This window comes from Drosophila bipectinata, chromosome 3R (genome assembly GCF_030179905.1).
Source record: "Drosophila bipectinata strain 14024-0381.07 chromosome 3R, DbipHiC1v2, whole genome shotgun sequence".
Taxonomy (NCBI): Eukaryota; Metazoa; Arthropoda; class Insecta; order Diptera; family Drosophilidae; genus Drosophila; species Drosophila bipectinata.
In genome coordinates this window covers 25729168-25747492 of record NC_091739.1, presented here as the reverse complement: position 1 = coordinate 25747492, position 18325 = coordinate 25729168, and the positions used below count along the sequence as shown (strand labels likewise).

Genomic DNA, 18325 nt, shown 5'->3' with positions numbered 1-18325 from the left:
CCCCCCCCTTCCCCCTATCACTTTTTTTTGGCCATCACTTTCTGGCCATCCCTCGTGTCCACTTTCTATTTTTTTTTTCTTTCGCCTCGTAGGGACACAGACTTGGTAGCGAGGAGCCTTTCATGTCTGTTTAACTTATTTGACATGGGTCGAAAGAGCTTTGCTTTTGCACAATTGTGCAAGCGAGATGGCAGCTCTCTCTATCTCTCTCTCTTAGTAGAATGCTGTCCTGCGGCAGTCCATTATGTCCCGGCTTATTTGTTTTAATATTCGCTGCTCGTTTTCTTGCTAGTTTTGGCCAAAGTCCTTTGCATATTGTAGGGAGAGAGGGTGGCAGGGGGGAGCAGGTCCTGCCTCCTCTTGGCTTATCGTTAACAGCACATTAAAGGATTTCAATGCCGTCGGCTGTGGCGGAGAACATTTTGTGCACCACAAACATTTTGCTTATTGACTTTGTTGCCACTTTGACGCCTTATCGCCCATCTACATGGCTATATCTCAGCTACTGTCTGGATTTCTGCTCTCATTGCCAGTTGGAAGGACACGCAGACAGACAGAGAGGGCTATAGAGAGAGAGAGAGACATAGCAGACAGGACAGACAAACATTTCCGCTCTGCTGGCTGCCTATGGTCACGTGCCGCTGTCGGATTTGGCTTCGATTTTCTTTCAGTTCTGGCCATCAAGGACAAAAATCAAACCAACATAAGCCTTTAAGACATGAGGGATATTTAATTAGTAAAGTATTTTATTTAAAGAAACGCAGGCTTAGCTTTAATGTCCTTTACCTCATTATCGTCTCTTGTCTGCAATTCAATCAAAAAATTTGCACAAAAAACAATTGAGTTTGTCTCGGCTTGAGTGGCACATAGAATATAGCTGCTGATGGATAGAGATTCTTAGGGATTCTCCTGGCTACTCTACTCATACCCCACCCCCACCCCTACCTGCATCTCAAAGACACGCCCCAATTGTGTTTTTGGCATTGTCGCGGGCTGTGTCTGACAAGAACTCTCAGCAGACGCCACTTGTCACGACCCTCTTACCATTTTCTTCAACTTAAGATGCACTTGAAATAAATTTTAAGGGTTCTTCCTTAAAATTAGTTCTTTTAAGAATTTATTTAAATATTTTTCTAAGTGTATAGCCTCCTAGAATCTAGATCCTCCCAGCCATCGCTTGTGTTAATGTCACTTGGCAAACTTTCGCTGCATCCTTGTCGCCATCGCCACCCACTCTCCTCCACCCCATTTGTCCTGGTCGTTATCTATTGCTGGCAACGACAGGCAGCATTGATTTAATGACATTGATGGGGCGCCACACCACCTAGCATCCCCTCCCTCTCTTCCCTTGATGCTTTATTTATTGATTTAACTTTGCAATATCGCTAGCATATCCTTTCTTTTACATTCTTTTTTTATTTTTTGTTGTAGTTGGCGCACTTAACGCGTTTTTGTATCCTTGAATGGATTTCCTTTTTATTTCTGCAGCTCTGGCAAAATTTATGCGCTGCCTTTGGCTAGCTATCAGCCAAAAGGCCCTCATACTCCTCGTAGGTCCTTTGATCCTAAGCTTCTTTTAAATAAAAAGAAGTTGAACAGTGCATTGAACTTGTCCCTTTGGTACTTTGGCTGCCTTTATTGCCTTTTATTGGTTTTTGATTCGTCCTTTACCTTCTGCTGTTCTGGCCATTGTTTTTCCAACATTCTCTTCATTAGCCATAAGCAGCTCAAGTCGAATGTTGAATCTCAGTCGGAGAATGATTGCAAAAATTAATTACAACCCGGCCTCCACACCCCTCCAAGTCCTGGGATGATACGCCCTTTTCTTGTATTGTGTCTGCAGAATTGCTTCTTTTATTTATTTTGGGGATTGTGTCTCTCACACATAATGAAATTATCCTGCGTGCTTCAAATCCCCTGAATTACAGTCTCTTTTATGCTCCCAAAAACAAGTTCAAAATTCGTCCTTCAATCCGGTAACTGAATCCTGCGAGAAAAAAAAAACAGGCCATCAGACAGGAGGATCCCCTGCAATTTAATTACTCTGCGGTTGATGTTTGGAAAACTGATGTGGCATGCCCCAAGAACCAGTGCCAGTGCCAGTGCACCTGGAAGCGTAGGAATTTGCTTTTCATGTCTGAAGGAGTCAAGCACCCTCGACTGACCCTCGACCCACGACTCTCTCGACCCTCTCACATGTCAGACCCGACCAATGCAATTTGTAAGCATTTCTCCCATTCCCAAAGTTCATTAGTTTGATTACCCAAAATGGAGTTTTCCGACGTAGAAAGGAGAAAGGAATAAAAAAGGATCCTTTGGGCGCGCCCAAACATATGCAATGAAAAATTCAGAAACGCAATCCAAAGCCATCAACTTTGAACTTTAAGCCATTTGAAAAGGATATGAAGCAACTTGATTGGGAAAGTATGAAATTCATAGTTTATAGTCCTTAATTTATTATTCTTTTAATTTTAATGAAACTATAAAACTAAATTATTATTTTTTTTTAAAGTGGAACTTCAACTTTCAAGTCCTTGGCCATAAGCTTTAAATCATTTTCATTTTCTGCGCTGACAGCAGCTGTTGCTTGTATTTGGATCCACCTCCTGAACTCTCTACTCTGTACTCTGTATCCTCTGTTCTGTGTCCTGTCCTCTGCATCCTGTCTGCCAGGACGGGCTCCTTGGTCATTGTCCTGTGCGCTGATTTCTGTTTTTGGCTAGATGGCTCTGGTTCTGTCTCCTGGCCCTCCTCCGTCTGAACAAGCACTTATCGCACCTTGTTTAGTCAGTTTAACTGTCAACTTTGGACGAAAGGAGGTGAATTTCTTGAACCTTCTAGGGGCTGTCCTGCCACTTTCCGCCCTTTTCCTCGTCCTGTCTTGATTAATTGCAATTTCGGCGCTTTGTTGTAGTTGATGAAGTTTTTAGTGTCCGACAAAGTGCCCGCTTTTTAAAGCAGTCTGAGGGTTAGGGGGAAGCTCTGGCTAATTATTAATGTAAATGTTTTCACTTTTAATAGAAGCTTACACAGCCGCACCCTCGGAGTGTCTGGGTCGCGGAAAAGTGGGTGGTAGGGTGTTAGGGTGGTCCTTACTAATTGCCGTTAAACATGCAGCTTACATGGCCAATGGCCAGTGAAAAATAAAAGGACTTTCCATTTCGCTGATCCACTAAAGCACATCCACCACACAAACCTCCTGAAATTCTAACCTCCATTCTGGCAGGTGTCATTATCCTTGTGGCTCATATGCGGAGGCAGACATGGCTGCAGCGCACAGCTCTCTTTAATTAGAAATGCTAATGAGCCGAGGAGCAGCAGGCAAAGCTACTTAGCGATGTTAGTGACACCTTGCAAAAGCGATTCAACCTCCAGCCAAGCCACCGCAGCCAAGCGAGAGCATTGTCTGGGTTTTTTGTTCTTTTGTGGTTGCGATTAGCGTTCTTGATGAGCAGCCCGAAAACTTGATATCATCACCATATCATCTCAGCCACGTGTGTGGGTACAGAGCAGGGAACTAGTACAGGAGCTAGTCCATAATTAAATTTTAGTTAGTTTTAGAAAACTTTCAGAGACTTAATCCTAGGAGTTTATACTTTATTTTTCTAAAATAATGTCCCTTAATATTTATTTCTTAAACTTGAAGAAGCCCTCAGTTCCTGCGAGTGTCGCTTAAGCCCTCATTGAGGTGCAGCCACAAGGACCCTCGTCATTTATTGGCCTTTAAAGCGCCGTCGAGTGCACTGGCTTCTTTCTCCGTCTATCTGTCTGACTGTGTTTACCCATCTCTTTTATTCCGCCATTGTCTGTCTCTTTCGGTTTTGGTTTCGGAAAACATGGTGGCGTGGATTCGAGGTTTTTAATGTCGTGTTTATTTTGACATTTTCATTATGTGCGTATCTTGCGAGTGTGCCAGGGTGTGTGTATTCGTTTATTGTCTGTGTCTGGCTGCGTTTTTTATGGTTGCCACCCAAAACTTTTCCCCAAGCTTTTGTTTGGAGTCAGAGCCCGCTTTTTAATTATATTATTTTGAACCTTTAACCTGGAAATGTTGAAGGTTTGCCTCTGCTTTTTGGCCAAAGTGTTGAATGCACTCTCCTGCATTTGGAATGAAATTCTTGAAACTTTCTTTTCGAGTTGCCTATCGAGTGTCCTTTTGGAAAAAGTTCTCTCTGTCTTTCTTCTTTTTTTGTTTTAATCAAACTTTAGCCACTTCTTGTTGTTCTTTATAAAACTTATAACTTTTTTCTTCATGGAGGTTAGAATTTCCACGCTTTTCCAGTTCCTCTTTTGTTTTGTAATTAAAATGCAGACGACTCTGCCTTTAGTTTCTGCCATTTTTTTTGCATACGTTTTTTTTTTCGAGCTTGACTCTAGCAATTATAAAGATATGCTCCAAATGGGTTTCATTCCAAGCGATTTCTCGACAACGAGTGGGTTGGCAAAGCAACTGAAATTTAATTAGCCTCAACTAGGTCCCTGGGAAGGGGAGTTTCCCTTTTTACCCTTTCAGCGATCAATTGGCGGGCAAGTGCTGCAGTTTGTTGACTCTCCACATGGCCCAGGTCTTATCTTTTTTTTCCTCCTCCTCGTCTATGTATATATAAGGTTGTCAAATATCTCCCTTCCGCTTTTTTGCTCTTTATTCAATGCTTTATAAAAAGTGTTACAGTGATCCGATTTAGTTGAAATATGCGCCGTTTTGTTCGATAATCCGTTTCCATCTAGACGGCAACTTCATAATACCTCCCTCGTAGAAGCCCCCCTCCTTATTTGCGAAGAACTCGGACAGCCACTTTTCACAAGCCTCTTTTGAGTTCAACTTTACACCACCAAGGGCGTTCGTCATGGACAGGAACAGGTGGTAATCACTTGGCGCTATGTCCGGGCTATATGGTGGATGCGATAAAACCTCCCATCCGAGCTCCCGTAGCTTCTGACGAGTCATCAACGAAGTGTGTGGTCTGGCGTTGTCCTGGTGGAACACTACACCCTTCCTGTTGGCCAATTCTGGACGCTTCTGGTCGATCGCCTGCTTCAAGCGGTCCAATTGTTCGCAGTAGATGGTAGAATTAAGCGTCTGGCCATATGGGAGCAGCTCATAGTGGATGATTCCCTTCCAATCCCACCAAACACACAGCAAAACCTTCCTGGCCGTCAATCCCGGCTTGGCCACTGTTTGGGACGATTCACCGGCCTTCGACCACGACCGTTTTCGTTTGATATTGTCGTATGTGATCCATTTTTCGTCGCCAGTCACCATCCGCTTCAAGAATGGGTCGAGTTCGTTCCGTTTCCGCAGCATATCGCAGGCGTTGATTCGGTCCACAAGGTTTTTTTGCGTCAAATCATGCGGCACCCAAACATCAAGCTTTTTTTTGTATCCAGCCTTCTGCAGATGGTTTAAAATGGTTTGGTGACTAACTCCCATCTCCTGGGCGATGTCACGAGAAGCCACATGCCGGTCTAACTCGATGTATTCCATGATTTGATCGGTATTTGTCGTCACAGGTCTTCCGCCGGCTGGCTTATCCATGGTGTCGTTTTCACCGGCTCTGAATCGTCGAAACCATTCCTCCGCGGTTCGAAGTGATAGAGTACCATCCCCCAAAACCCCATTAATCTCACGGAACGTTTCTCTAGCGGATTTGCCTTTAACGAAGGAAAACTTTAAAATAGCGCGAATTTCGGCGTTAGTGAACTCCATGTTTACACGTCTATAACTGGTGAACGCAATATCCAAACTAATCATGCATAGCGTCGTTTTGTAGGTTATGTCAAGACCTTTTAAATTATGTATAGTGTTGCCAGATACGAGCTCTGTAGCGCTTTGTACATAGCCGCGAAATTCAAAAGACAAAAAGGCGGAAGGGAGATATTTGACAACCTTATATTTGCACTTCGAAATGGAAACTTTACTATTTCTGTTGTTGACAGCAGTTATCGCCATGAGAGAGGGCTGGAAAAAGGGCTAGTTTGGTTCCGAGGTTCATTGATCCGTGGGCTCGATAAGACCGAAGAAGTGCAACGAATGGGTTCTTAACCCTAGAAACTATGCAGGTTTGGTTCTGGCTCTAAACCAGCATGGAAACATGGACATATCTTTAATTACTTCTCTGGTCTGAGCTAATTTTCAGAAAGTAATCAACTGGCCCAGTAAATATCACTCATACGCACCGTTGCTTAGGTGACAAGCCAGCCAAAGCAAAGCAAAATAAACACAAATCCGTCTGGGGGGTTTTGTATTAAAACAAGTATATATACAAGTGCCACATGTGTTTGTGTTTGCCTTAAAGCATCTGGGGAGATTAAGTTAAGTGGAAGAAATTACACCAAAGAGGATACACTTGCCAACTTTCCCCCTTTTTTTTCCTCCTTTGGGAGAAATGGCTTACAGTTCGTTTAGTTTTTGGCTGCTAATGTCGTGGGGATTACGTTCAAATCAAAGCAATGTACTGTGACTTCGTAAAATGCATGCCAGAGAAAAAAAAAGGACCTTCGCAAAAAAAAAAAAAAAGTATATAATTAAACAATTAAGTTTAACAAGGGCACGATCATAAAACTATTAACTGCCACCGAATGCATTTAAATTGCTTGCTTAAGGAATTTAATGACGAGGGCGGAGTATCCCAGGCGCAGGATGCCAGGACGCAGGATCCAATAACCATCAATGTCTGGCCAAAGTCTGGGAGATGCCTTTGAAATTTGCTTTTCATATAAAAATAATTGTTATGTGCGAGAATAAAGTTTAAAGTGGAGAGAATACGAGAGAAAAAAAAAGACAAAAGAGAAAGGGAAATTTTTTTCTTTAAGGACTATATCCTTGCGGCGGGATGCAGTTCAATAAACTGAGAAGCATACTTCAAGGCGCTGCGAGAAAAAATGAAATTGGAAATTGCATTTGTTTTTTGCCTTTCGAGGGTTCCTCTTTCTTGGCCAATTCGAAGAAAGCCATTATGCCATAGCACATTGAACGGACGATAAATAAGGACCCGCTACCGACCGAGTCCTGGTCAATACAACAACAACAACAAAAAAAGAGAAATGAAGCCCAGGGTAAATACAATTTATTTGCAAATTGATATTTAAAGGTCAGGGGCCACAGGACAAGGGAGCAGCTTAAGCCGGCGGCGGCCAGAAGAAGCATATTTGGCTAATGGCAAATGGCCAAAATGGTCGAATCGTAAATGCAAAAAATCAAGAGGGAGGAATTAAAATACTCTGAAATATGCTTATGCTTATGACAAGGACATCTCTGAGGATCTTGAACTCATCGCTGTGGCAGCTTATCAAAAAACATTTCAACTGCGCCAGCCTAATGAAGTTATAACCCCAGACACAACCTGACTAGATATGCAAAGCTAAAGCTTCTCTTTGAATTTCTCCCCCCAAAAGGTTGCTGTTTTCTGTACTTTTATTTTGCAATTGTGTCGCGCATTTGAATTAAGTGCAAATGACATGAGATTTTCTTGGGGGGGAAAACAATGCGAGTAGCAGCTGCCTCTTAGGAGTTGCACAAGCTTTTAAGCCACTTCACAGTTGTACAACACAGTGGAGAGTGCAGTTGGAGGTACCACCCTCCAGTTGGCACTCCTTTTGCTTGTTTTCCTTGCAGTTTTCATTGTCTGGCTGGGTACTTTTTGAATTTATTGAAATGTTTGTTTGTCTGCCTCGGTTTGTTGTTGTCGTTGCCACGGTTGCAACCAAGTCTACCAGATCCTGCCCAGCTGGAAAATATTATTACTCCATTTCATTTATAAAAGTGCACTCCTCTTCACCCTCTCAGAATTTCATTGTCAGTGTCTCCTACTGTTGTAGTTGTTTATCCTTCGTGTTTGTATGCCGTTCTAGCCATTGTTGTTGGCTTGTCATTGGCTTTAACTCCTAATCTCGCAGTCAGCCGCAGGTCACATCTGGGCCATTGATCAAAGTGGCCCAGATGTGACCTGCGTCTCGCTGGAAGACAGCCAACTTATTCCATTGCTTAAATTAAGCACCTAGCAGCCACGCCTCAGCTCCAGCACCAGCTCCAGCCCACTACCAGTCACTACTATTCCCGATGACAATTTTCAAATTTATTCTGCAATTTCTTTTGTCTTTGGAGCTACACAAAACGCCTACAGAAAAAAGCCATTTAAAGCGCAAACAATTTTTCAATTTCCACTCAAACACACACAGACAGTCTCATTGAATTGTCATTGAATGATGGGCCGGGTTAACAGCTTTTCCGGGTTAATAAAATAGTTTACCTGCCCGCCCACTCACACACATCAGGGCTCTCTCTAATGAGGATTTTTCCCAACTCTTTAATATGCGAGGAAAAACAGGAGGAAAAAGGTGAAAACATGGAAAACTGGGAGGTTTTTCTGGGCAGAGTAGTAGAGAGTAGCAGAACATGTTTGCTCTCCGTCTGCACAAACAATCAAGGAAAATTCACATGAGCACACACACTTGTTGTTTATAAGCCAAGGCTCAAAGGCGAATTGGAATATTAAACAGTGTTATTAACTTTTGCATAAAGCTTAAACTGGGTGGGCCAAAAGAAAACAAGCCAGGGGGTGGGCTCTGAGAGAGTTCTGAGAGTGGCAGTGAAATATTTATGGGTGGCATTTTTAATGGATTAAGACTTCCGTCTTACCAAACAAATGCCATTTAATTTAATGTGTTTATGAAAACCCCAAAGCACTCTACTCTACTCTATTCGATTCAATTGAATTGTAGTTTCTGGTGAGGCCATTGTCTTGGCCTCCTTTTTCGACATCCATGGGGTGTGGCGGAACTGGAAACCTTTTTTGATTTGTAGCAGCCACCAATTCAGGGCTCTCGGGTGTTGATATTTATGGTCGGGAAAGTAAAGGAAGCTGCCTGCCCGACTGCCTGCCTGCCCGACTGCCTGCCTGCCTGATTTATGCGTCCAATGCCAGCCGAAGGGAAGTGACAACTCAATGGCTTCATTAGTGTCCTGATATCCTTTTAGATGCATTGGCCTCTACTCCTCAAAGTTTATTGCACTTCGACTTTTGACTTCTTCGTACACGCCTTCTCTGAGAAGTTCTTCACATCACAACTGCGGCAATAATATTTTCATGCTTTGTAATTTGTGAAAAGTTTCCTTTGCGGTTTTCCACAAAACTTCTTGCCACGCGCGCTTCTTTCATAAATTATAAAGACGAGTCCCTCAATCCTTCCCAGACTCCTACCGCTCCGAGGTCCTGAGTTCATTCTCTTTTTGGGCAACGACCGACTTGGCCAGAAAAGCTGAACTGAAATTAGCAAATCGTCACGTAGGCAACATAAAGTAGGGAAATATTTATGTGACACTTGAAGAAACAGTTTATCAAATTTTATAAAATTATATATTAAATATAAAAAGAGTGTACATATATATTTTTTTATTTTTAATGGCTTTTAATTATTAAAATGGTTGTCTGCCTGCCTGCCTTTATTTGCCTCAATTTTTTGCCTTTCTGGCTGGCAAGGACTGCTGCAGTTGTGTTATTCCTCTCCTATCTGGGTTATTGTTATTGTCCGTAATCCCAGACACAAGCACCATTCACACTCAGATACAGATCCATACCAGCAGACACCCCTGCCACTGCACTTTCTCCTTGAGCAATCAACTTAATTGCTTTACCATCTCACCCTCATGAGATTCTTTTGTTTAATGAGTGAAAATTGTGCCTGGATATGGTATCGCTTACTCGGCCCTTATTCTACTCTTTTTTCGGCATGCAAACATTCATTAATCGAATCTGTTGTTTCGTAACAATGTTGGAAGTTGATTTTATTGTTGCCAAGATTTATGAGCTCTCTGCCCCAAGAAGAGCAAATAACAGGCAGAAGACAATTGCAACAAGGTGGTTGGGGCAGGGAGTGGGGCACCGTGCAAATATTAATTTGTTGATTATTTCCCGGGCATGTTTACTTGAGAGAGAGATGGTTTGAGTTCTCGACAAATATTGGTAAGTGTTGTCAAGGGGGTTTTAGCCTAAAGAAGCTTAAGGTCTTCGTGTTATTAAAAGTGCATTAAACCTGTCCCCGAAAGACATTCCTCAGCTGCAGCAATTGATTGGTTCTACGTGTCCTTCGCTCTAATTTCGTTACATTCCTTCTGTGCCACTCTCGAACTAAATTATTCAGTTTGGTATGTCTGAATTCGATGTATAGCTTGCTTTGTTGTTAGACCGTCTGGTCAGGTGCCGGACCACCGTCATCGTCAATTACCACAACAGAGTCACAAATATTCCCTCATCATTGGGTTAGTTGGCTTTGATTGGCGAGTGCGATGGTTACTATACTCCCTTAGCCATATATCGTGTATCCTTTCGACACCTTTTGGCTTTTTGACGGCTTTATTATACCACCATTCTAGCATATAGGGGAAAGCGTTTACTTTTTTTTTTGTGTTTTTAGGGAAAGGGCTGGCTGGTTTCTCATCTGCTGGCTCGCCATATTGATTATCGATTTGGGAATTGGCCTGGACTTGGACTTGCCAGTTGGCCACCCATCTGGATACCTGGATGTGCTTTCAATTTGGGCAACGTGTTAGCCACTTTGGCTTAGACAACAGAGCTGGCACGTTTGGATTTTATGGTTCATTTGTTGGCGCTTAGACGCTGGCTGGTTGCTTCGTTTAGTCCCACGGCAGACATATATTGGCAATGTTCATTGGGCACCAAAAACACCTTGGCGGTGATATCCCTATTTTTTTTTTTTTCAGAAATAATCCAACCAGAAGTGAGTCAGTTCGAAGGGTAAACGAACCTTGACTTTAACTTGAAAATATCAATGTGTCTCTCTGTTGTGCTTGAACTAGTTTAACTAATCACTTATTTATATTCTCCTTCTTTTTTAGATCGAGGACGAGGGCAACCATGGCAATGACGAGACACGCCTCTTCATCCTTTCCTCCCTGGCCCAGTCGCAGATGAGCCGGGTGGCCTGCATTTTGTGTGAGGAGCCGCTGCTTGTTTTCGATCGCTATCCCCTGGTCGATGGCTCCTTTTTCCTGAGTCCCAAGCAGCATTCCAGTGGCTGCATTGAGGTGAGTCTTCAATACACTGAAATTTTTGAATAGGGCTAGGGAATAACAAGACTTAAGAGCCTTTAAAGTTTAAACTTTTATCTGAGAATTTTCTTGCCGTAAACTCATCATTTATAAAACGTCAAATGTGGCATCCACACCCACGACATCCACGACAACGCCCGCGCAGCTTTCACTCGCCCACGTGCCCCCAAGAACTTTCAGCTGCAATTAGCAGGCGAACTCTGTGGCAGAGGCAGGCCACTCCCATTTCTGCAGTTGGCCTGTCTCTCGGTCTGTCTGTCTCCGCAATTTATGACCCATTTAAGTCAGCGTAATTACGCCACACAGAGCAGGCACCCAGAGCCAGTCAGAGCCAGGAAAACTGCAAACTGCAAACTGCACATTTCACATTTTATGTACGCACGACCTACGCTTCACTGGGCTTATTTTCCCTGGGACGCCTCCTAGTCTCCTCTGTGGCCTCCTCTGTGGGCTTTAATTCAAGCCTGGATTTATAATTCATTGCCAGCTGCTCGCTATGGCTGCTGTGTTGGCAATAGGAATTGCCTTTTGTGCGACATATGGTTATGGTATGGTAGGTGGGTATATAAGCCTCTCCCTTGACTTTGACTTCAGGGCCGTGGGCGGCAATCTCCTGGGCAAGTTTATGCATTTTGCATTTTATTTGAAATTATTATGTCGCGTCGCAGTGGCAGCAGCCAACAGCCAGAAGTCCTTTTCAGGCATGCAGGAATGCGCAGAATTCTCTCTTAAAATCCTTTGCTTTGTCTTTTAAGGACTTTTAAGACCTTTTCTTGCAGTGCATTCTAGGGGCTTCCCGTTGCCCTTGCCCTTCATTCATTCCTCGCTGCAATAATTTCTCATTGTTGGTGTGTCTGGGCCCTGGGCTCCTGCCTGAATTATGCGGCTGGCTCTGCCCTTTTTTACGCTTCTTTATTTTTTGCCTTTTGTGTCTGAACCTTTTTCACCGCTTCCGCTTTCTAAAGACCCCTTTCACCATATATTTATATATATATATATTCCTCAGGTTAAATACGAGGGACGCACTCTCTACTTGACCTGTGTTTGCATGAGTTGCCTGGACGGAACCTCCAGCAGTCGCGTCATCAACTGCAGGTAAGCTTCGGAAATAGCGACTGTGACTGCTTCGAGAAATAAATATTTAAATGGCAATTTTTTTTTGGTTATTTTTCGCATCCTTACAGATTCTGCAAAGAGCCTTGGGATGGTTCCAGCCTGGTTTTGGGAACCATGTATGCTTATGATATTTTTGCGGCCATGCCCTGTTGTGCCGAAAGGTTCAAGGTGGGTACTTTTTAATCATATACTTGCTTTAAAATATTAAAAATATTTTTAAGAAAATCTCACACTATTTTGCATGAAAATTTTTTCTAATTTATTTCCATTTTTGGTTTATTTTAATTATTTTTAGTGCAATAATTGCTTCAAAATGCTGATGCATCCGCAGCAGCGTCTGAGCTTCTACAGTGATTACTCGCATGGTGTGACCTGTCCGTACTGCAACACCCAGGACACTCACTTCGTTAAGCCGCTGAGCTTCTGCTACGCCAAGAGCCCGGCGAACCGGCTGCCGACCCTCGCATAACATGAGGCCCCGTTGGAGTCGCCCGCTAACGGCACTGGTGCCGCCAATCCCGCCCAGGGACAGGTGCCAGGCGCCCAGGGCACTCCAACGGCCTCCAATGGTTCCAGCAGTTGCACTAGCAGCTCCTCGTCAGCGATTTCCAAGCAACCGAAGCAAGTACTGTACAATGCCGCCATCGATTATTCGGCACCGTTGCAGCAGCACATAAATCCAGACTTGATTGGAGCTCATCCGCATGCCCAGCAGCATCAGCAGCAGGTGCGACAACAGCAGCCGACGCAGCAGCAGCAGCAACAGCAACAACCACAGCAGCAGCAGCAGCAACCACCACAACAACAGCAGCAGCAGCAGCAGCAGCCACAGCAACAACAACAGCAACCTGTGGTTTTCCAGAGAACCATAAGCAGCAACTTCCAGCAACAGCCGCTTAAAACCATAAACATGATGACCATGGCGGATGTGATGGGCAAGTATCAGCAGCAACAACGCCATCAGCCCCAGCAACATCCTGGCCAGCAGAAAGGACTAGAGAGCCTTTTATTGACGAACAGCAACAGCAACAGCAACACAAACATGAACAGCAGCAGCAGCAGCAGCAGTATTAGTAACTTAATCATTAGCCATAATTCAGCAGCCAATGGTGGCAATCAGGGCGGCGGCAAGCAGATGCCAGCAACCAACTGGCTGGCCAACCAAACCGACGCCATCTCGGCTCTGTGGGGCTGCTCCAGCAGCAGCAGCGGCTGCTCCTCCGGCAGCGGATCGCAGCCCTCGCTGAGTCCCACGGCCAGTAGTCACGGCAACGAGAGTTCCAAAATGATGTTATGGGCAGCCCAGAGCTCACCCCAGGGCTTCAAGGAGTTGCAAGTGCAACAGTCGCAACAGCAGCAGCAGCCGGCGATGCAACCGCAGCATGCTGCCTCACCGACAGCCTCGCTGACCAGCACCAGCTCATCCTCGAACGGATGGAGTGCTGCCTCGCATTATGGAAAGCTGCCGGGTAACATTTGGGAGCTGCCCGGAACTGGAGTAACTGCAACTGGGCAAAGGATCCAGGCTCCCGGCCACGACATCTTCACCGATCTCCTGTGCAACCTGAGCATCAGTCATCAGGACAACAATAGCCAACAGAGCAAAGCCAATGCAGACGCCTCTTCGGACGTCAGTTCGAATTCCTCCTCGTCGGCCGGCGAGCTCCTCGAAGCGGCCAATATCTGGGGCCGTCCACTGTACGGAAATAATCTGTATCCCGAGGAGGCCACCGGAGGAGCTGCAGCCTGCATGCAGCTCTTCAACGACTATCTCAACATGAATTAAGCAGAAAAAAGGATCGTTTAAGGACCTGCAGCATTTGTTACTCTAGCTAAATTTTAAAATCAGAAACTAAAAACGAAAAAAGAGTAAGCAGGAAGTTTTTATACACCAAGCCGATATATACATATATATATCCAGAGAATGCTTGTATTTAGATTTAATACACCATTTGATTCTTATACAAAAAACAGACTCACACTCACACACACACATACACATCTACACCGAGAAAAAACAATGCAAACTAAAAAAAAATTTCTTGTTATTTTGTTGAGTTTTTTTTTTAGTTTTTTGTTTATCTTACATCTTACGCAAACAAAAGCAATTTTTAGTTTTTATTTTAAAGAAATTTTTTTTATACATTTTTACCAAAAAAAAAAACAAACAAAATGAAACGTAAAAGCAAAAAAAAAACGGGAAAAAAGTAAATTAAGGACTAAAGAAGGAGAGACAAACAAAAAAAGAAACGGAAACATTTACATCACGAAGAGGGAAAATTTTATTTAGCGAAAATTGAAGGCAGGGCATTAAAATGTTTCATAAAAAAAACAAATCATGATAATTGCTGTGCTGCTCAATAACATAAAAAACACAAAAAACGATGAAAATTAGGAGATGGAAGGAGTAGAGTAGACGAGTGTTACGAGGGAGACATTTGAAACATTTGCTACAATTTATGAAACGTAAAATTACAAAAAAAACCCTAAAACCTAAAACCTAAATTTAAAGAAGAAAACATAATCGATAAGTTGCACATCTTTACCTAAGCGATTGGTAATTATTCCTAGTTTTAGTAAGCGAAACGAGAACCTCTAGAGCCGGTTAAGATTCTCTCTTCAAATACACCAAGTTCAGTGAGGTCCTTACAAAAAATGCACTTTGCAACAGACCAACCAACCAACCAACCAACCAAGCATCCACCCACCCACCCAACCACCCACTCGCCAAATAGCAGCCAGGCGGCACATGCAACAAGGTCCTTCAGTACACCCATTGAACCCTTTTAAGAATTGTATTTCCGGCAGACTAACCCCCCACCCACGCCCCCTATCACTCTCTCTATCTCTCTCTCTAAATTATAAGTCCCCTTAAAATTTAAACAAAAACAAAAAAAATTACAAAATAAAACAACTTTCGGCGCAGCGTGATCAATAATTAGTAAGTGTAAGCATAGGTTATAACGATCATCTTTGTATATGTTTAGGGTTTTTTCTCTTTGTCGTAAAATAGCAGAGCAGCCGTATGTGATGGATCTCTAAAGGTAGAGTGATAGCACCCCACCTGGTGCACCATCCATGCAACGGGGGGGTGCAACTCACTGTCAATAGGTTTAGTAGGCTTAAGGTCGAGTCTTTCGAAATTTAACAAAAGGTTTGCATGCAAACGTCCAACAATTTATAGAGCGGTTCAATGATTCCTGTTCCTGTTTCCTATTCCGTGCTTAGAAAAGTCACCAAAAACCCCAAAGGGCCCCCTACCATCTCCCCAACCCGTAATCTCCTTGTTATCCCCTTCTCAAAAATGTGAAATTTTGATCGAATTGAAATTAAAACCCCATTTGATAGAAACCCTGTGAATGTTTTTGATAAAATTGAAAATTAAAACCAACTTGATATGACCCCATCTGTGAAAGAAAATCCTAAGAGCAGCATTATCTGTGTTTGATTCTTCCACCACCCAGATTTATTTCTCCATTTCCACACTTTTGTTTAATGATTTTGCAAAATCTGTGAAATTTTTAATAAAATTGAAAATGAAAACCCCCTTGATATGATACCCATCTGTGAGAGAATGTTTAGGCATCCTAAACCCTAAAAAGAGTTCCCAAATCTGTGTTAGATTTTCGTATTCTTTCTCATTTGATTTCCAATTTATTCAAATCTGTGAAATTTTCATTAAATTGAAAAGAAAACCCCCTTTGATATGACCCCAATCTGTGTAAAAATGTTAGGCAGCCTACATTTAAAAATGGATCAGCCAAAAACTGTGTTAGGTTATACCTACCCCTCTGTTCGATACGAACCCTAAAAATTATTATCCCTAAGTTTCGTCAAATCATCTGTGAAAAGAGTGTTTTATTTTCCCCAAAAGATTTATTTGAAAATCTGGAAGAGAAAACACTCATTTAAACCTTCACTGTGAATGTTCGAAACGGACGAAATTTTCTTGGAAAATTATAAAACAAAACCCCCCACCCAAAATTGTGACTAGGCCTGGCCCGAAAATTCCCAATTTGTGAATCCCTGTTGAAAACAAACATTTTCTGAAAATGTCTAAAATTCTACCCCCACACCAAAATTGCCTCCAAAAAGAAGACAGCCAAACTGTGACATCCCTAAAGATGATTTTCAAAAACACTGTGTTTGCGTTCGGTAGGAACAAATTTTTGAGAAAAATTTTAAAAACTGAAAGCATCTGTGAAAGCGTGTATCTTATTAATTTGCGAATTATTTTATTACCTTTCTCAACAGTGTGATATCGGATATAATTCTTTCCATTTGCGAATGTCCATCTGTGAAGAGCTGACAGCGTGATTAAATCAATTCGATTTCTGTGTTTTAATCCAATGCTTTGCATGAAATTTTTGAAAAAAATTCAAAACCTATTCGAATATCTGTGAATGCCCCCGACCTCTCCCTTAGAAACCCGCCCCTTTGGTGACTTTTGGTGGGGAATCTGCTTGAAATACAAAGAAATTAGGGTATTACGGTGGTATATTCCGGAGAATTGCATGTGCCGACCTTTTTCCAATACTGAATTTTGATCGCCTCCTTTTGGGCATTTAGCATTGCCGCCATTTTACATACCAAATATATAATTCACGTTAATTTTAACGACATACTTTTTTCAGAACGCAGGAAGGGACAACTGAGTGATACTAAATTTTTTTGTATACAAGCCTACAGTAACGAGAATTCTTCGTTATGCCTACTTATATAGAACTACCATTAAGTTATATACCTATAAAGCTCTAACTAACCTAAAACCTAAATTGATAGAAACTAACAAGCGACAAGCGACAATTTTTGGCATTTACTTGAGAGAATTATATATAAGTTTGGCACAGTTATATATAATTTTCGTCTAAATTTAAGGTTTTAATCTAACATAAAATTACGCGCAGATCGAAGCAGGAGAGGAAGCGAACTTATTTATAGGAAACAAGCCCCCAAAATCATACAACAAACATGACACAAACACAAATACACACACTATCCCAGATACAACACGGTTAGACGGTTAGACGCAGTCCTAGTTGTATAGATATTTAATTGGAGAGATACTTTTAGCCCTACACTACACTACTAAATATATTGGTAATAAGTTGAACAAGAAAGCTAAAGCTAAAGCTAAGGCAGCAGCACCGCACCACCAACTACTACGTAAGTCAGCCCGTGTTTTAGTTTGATTCAGTGTTTTGTTTTAGTTAATGTGCTAGGACATTGTGGACATTGTCCAGTCGAGAAACCACAAAACTTATGCCCACCTCAGCCACCAAGAAAAGAAAAATGGATAAATGGAAGTATAGTGAGATAAAAGTCAAAGCACGGAGTAGGATCGAACGAACCGCTTAAATATAAAGAGAGAGCCCCTTAATTAAAAAAAAAACTGTAATAGTCAGACTTCCGATCACAACTAATGAAGGCATATGCGTAACATAATAGTAGACGTCTTTAAGTAAAGAAGGATAGCGAGAGTAAAACACATTAAAATGTAATTTATATTACCTCCTTAGCAAAAATCAATAACAAATAACATATAAAAACGATGAATAACTAAATAACAATGTTTTTTTAATACATATTAAAAGTATAATGCTGAACCAGAGACGGTTTAACGAACAGAAATATGTATGTTTAAATAATCAATTTATAAACAATTAAAAGCAGTTTTTGTTTAGTTCATAATTTGTACACAAAAAACGAAAAACAATCACTTTCAAACCACAACCAATTAATTGACTTGAAATATTTGCGCGCTTTTTTCAATCAACCACAAGAACTTTAATTTGATTAGTGGTTTAGTTTGATAAACTTCAGTTACTGGAACATGCCAAATGTAACATTGTGTAGCCGCCACAGTAAAATGTTTAAACTTTAACCAAAATTCTTAAAAACCAATTTTTGAAAGCTCCGTCCGAGCTCTCTCAGATCATCTGATGACGAAATGTACAAATTGGTAAAGTTTAGGCACTTTCTCAACCTCGATCCCATTTCCCGAGATACCATAAAACTAGCAAACTACAGCGCAGCAAATATTTCCAGAAAACAATCCATGAACCTTACTCTTAAATACCTAAACCTCCCACCCACACCATAAATTTTTTAGAATGATTTTTTATTGCTATCCCGAATGTA

The 18325-nt window shown here is 42.0% G+C and overlaps 1 protein-coding gene across 1 annotated transcript in view; it reads left to right on the top strand.

Moving 5' to 3' along the window:
• Nucleotides 1–17653, top strand: part of heca (hdc homolog, cell cycle regulator) — a 74598-nt gene extending 56945 nt beyond the window's left edge. The window contains 4 exon segments of the mRNA XM_017236262.3: nt 10856–11044; nt 12075–12163; nt 12253–12352; nt 12480–17653. Of these exon segments, the coding sequence (XP_017091751.2) occupies nt 10856–11044; nt 12075–12163; nt 12253–12352; nt 12480–13970 (1869 nt within the window). The 3' untranslated portion in view covers nt 13971–17653.
• Nucleotides 17654–18325: the final 672 nt, after the last annotated feature.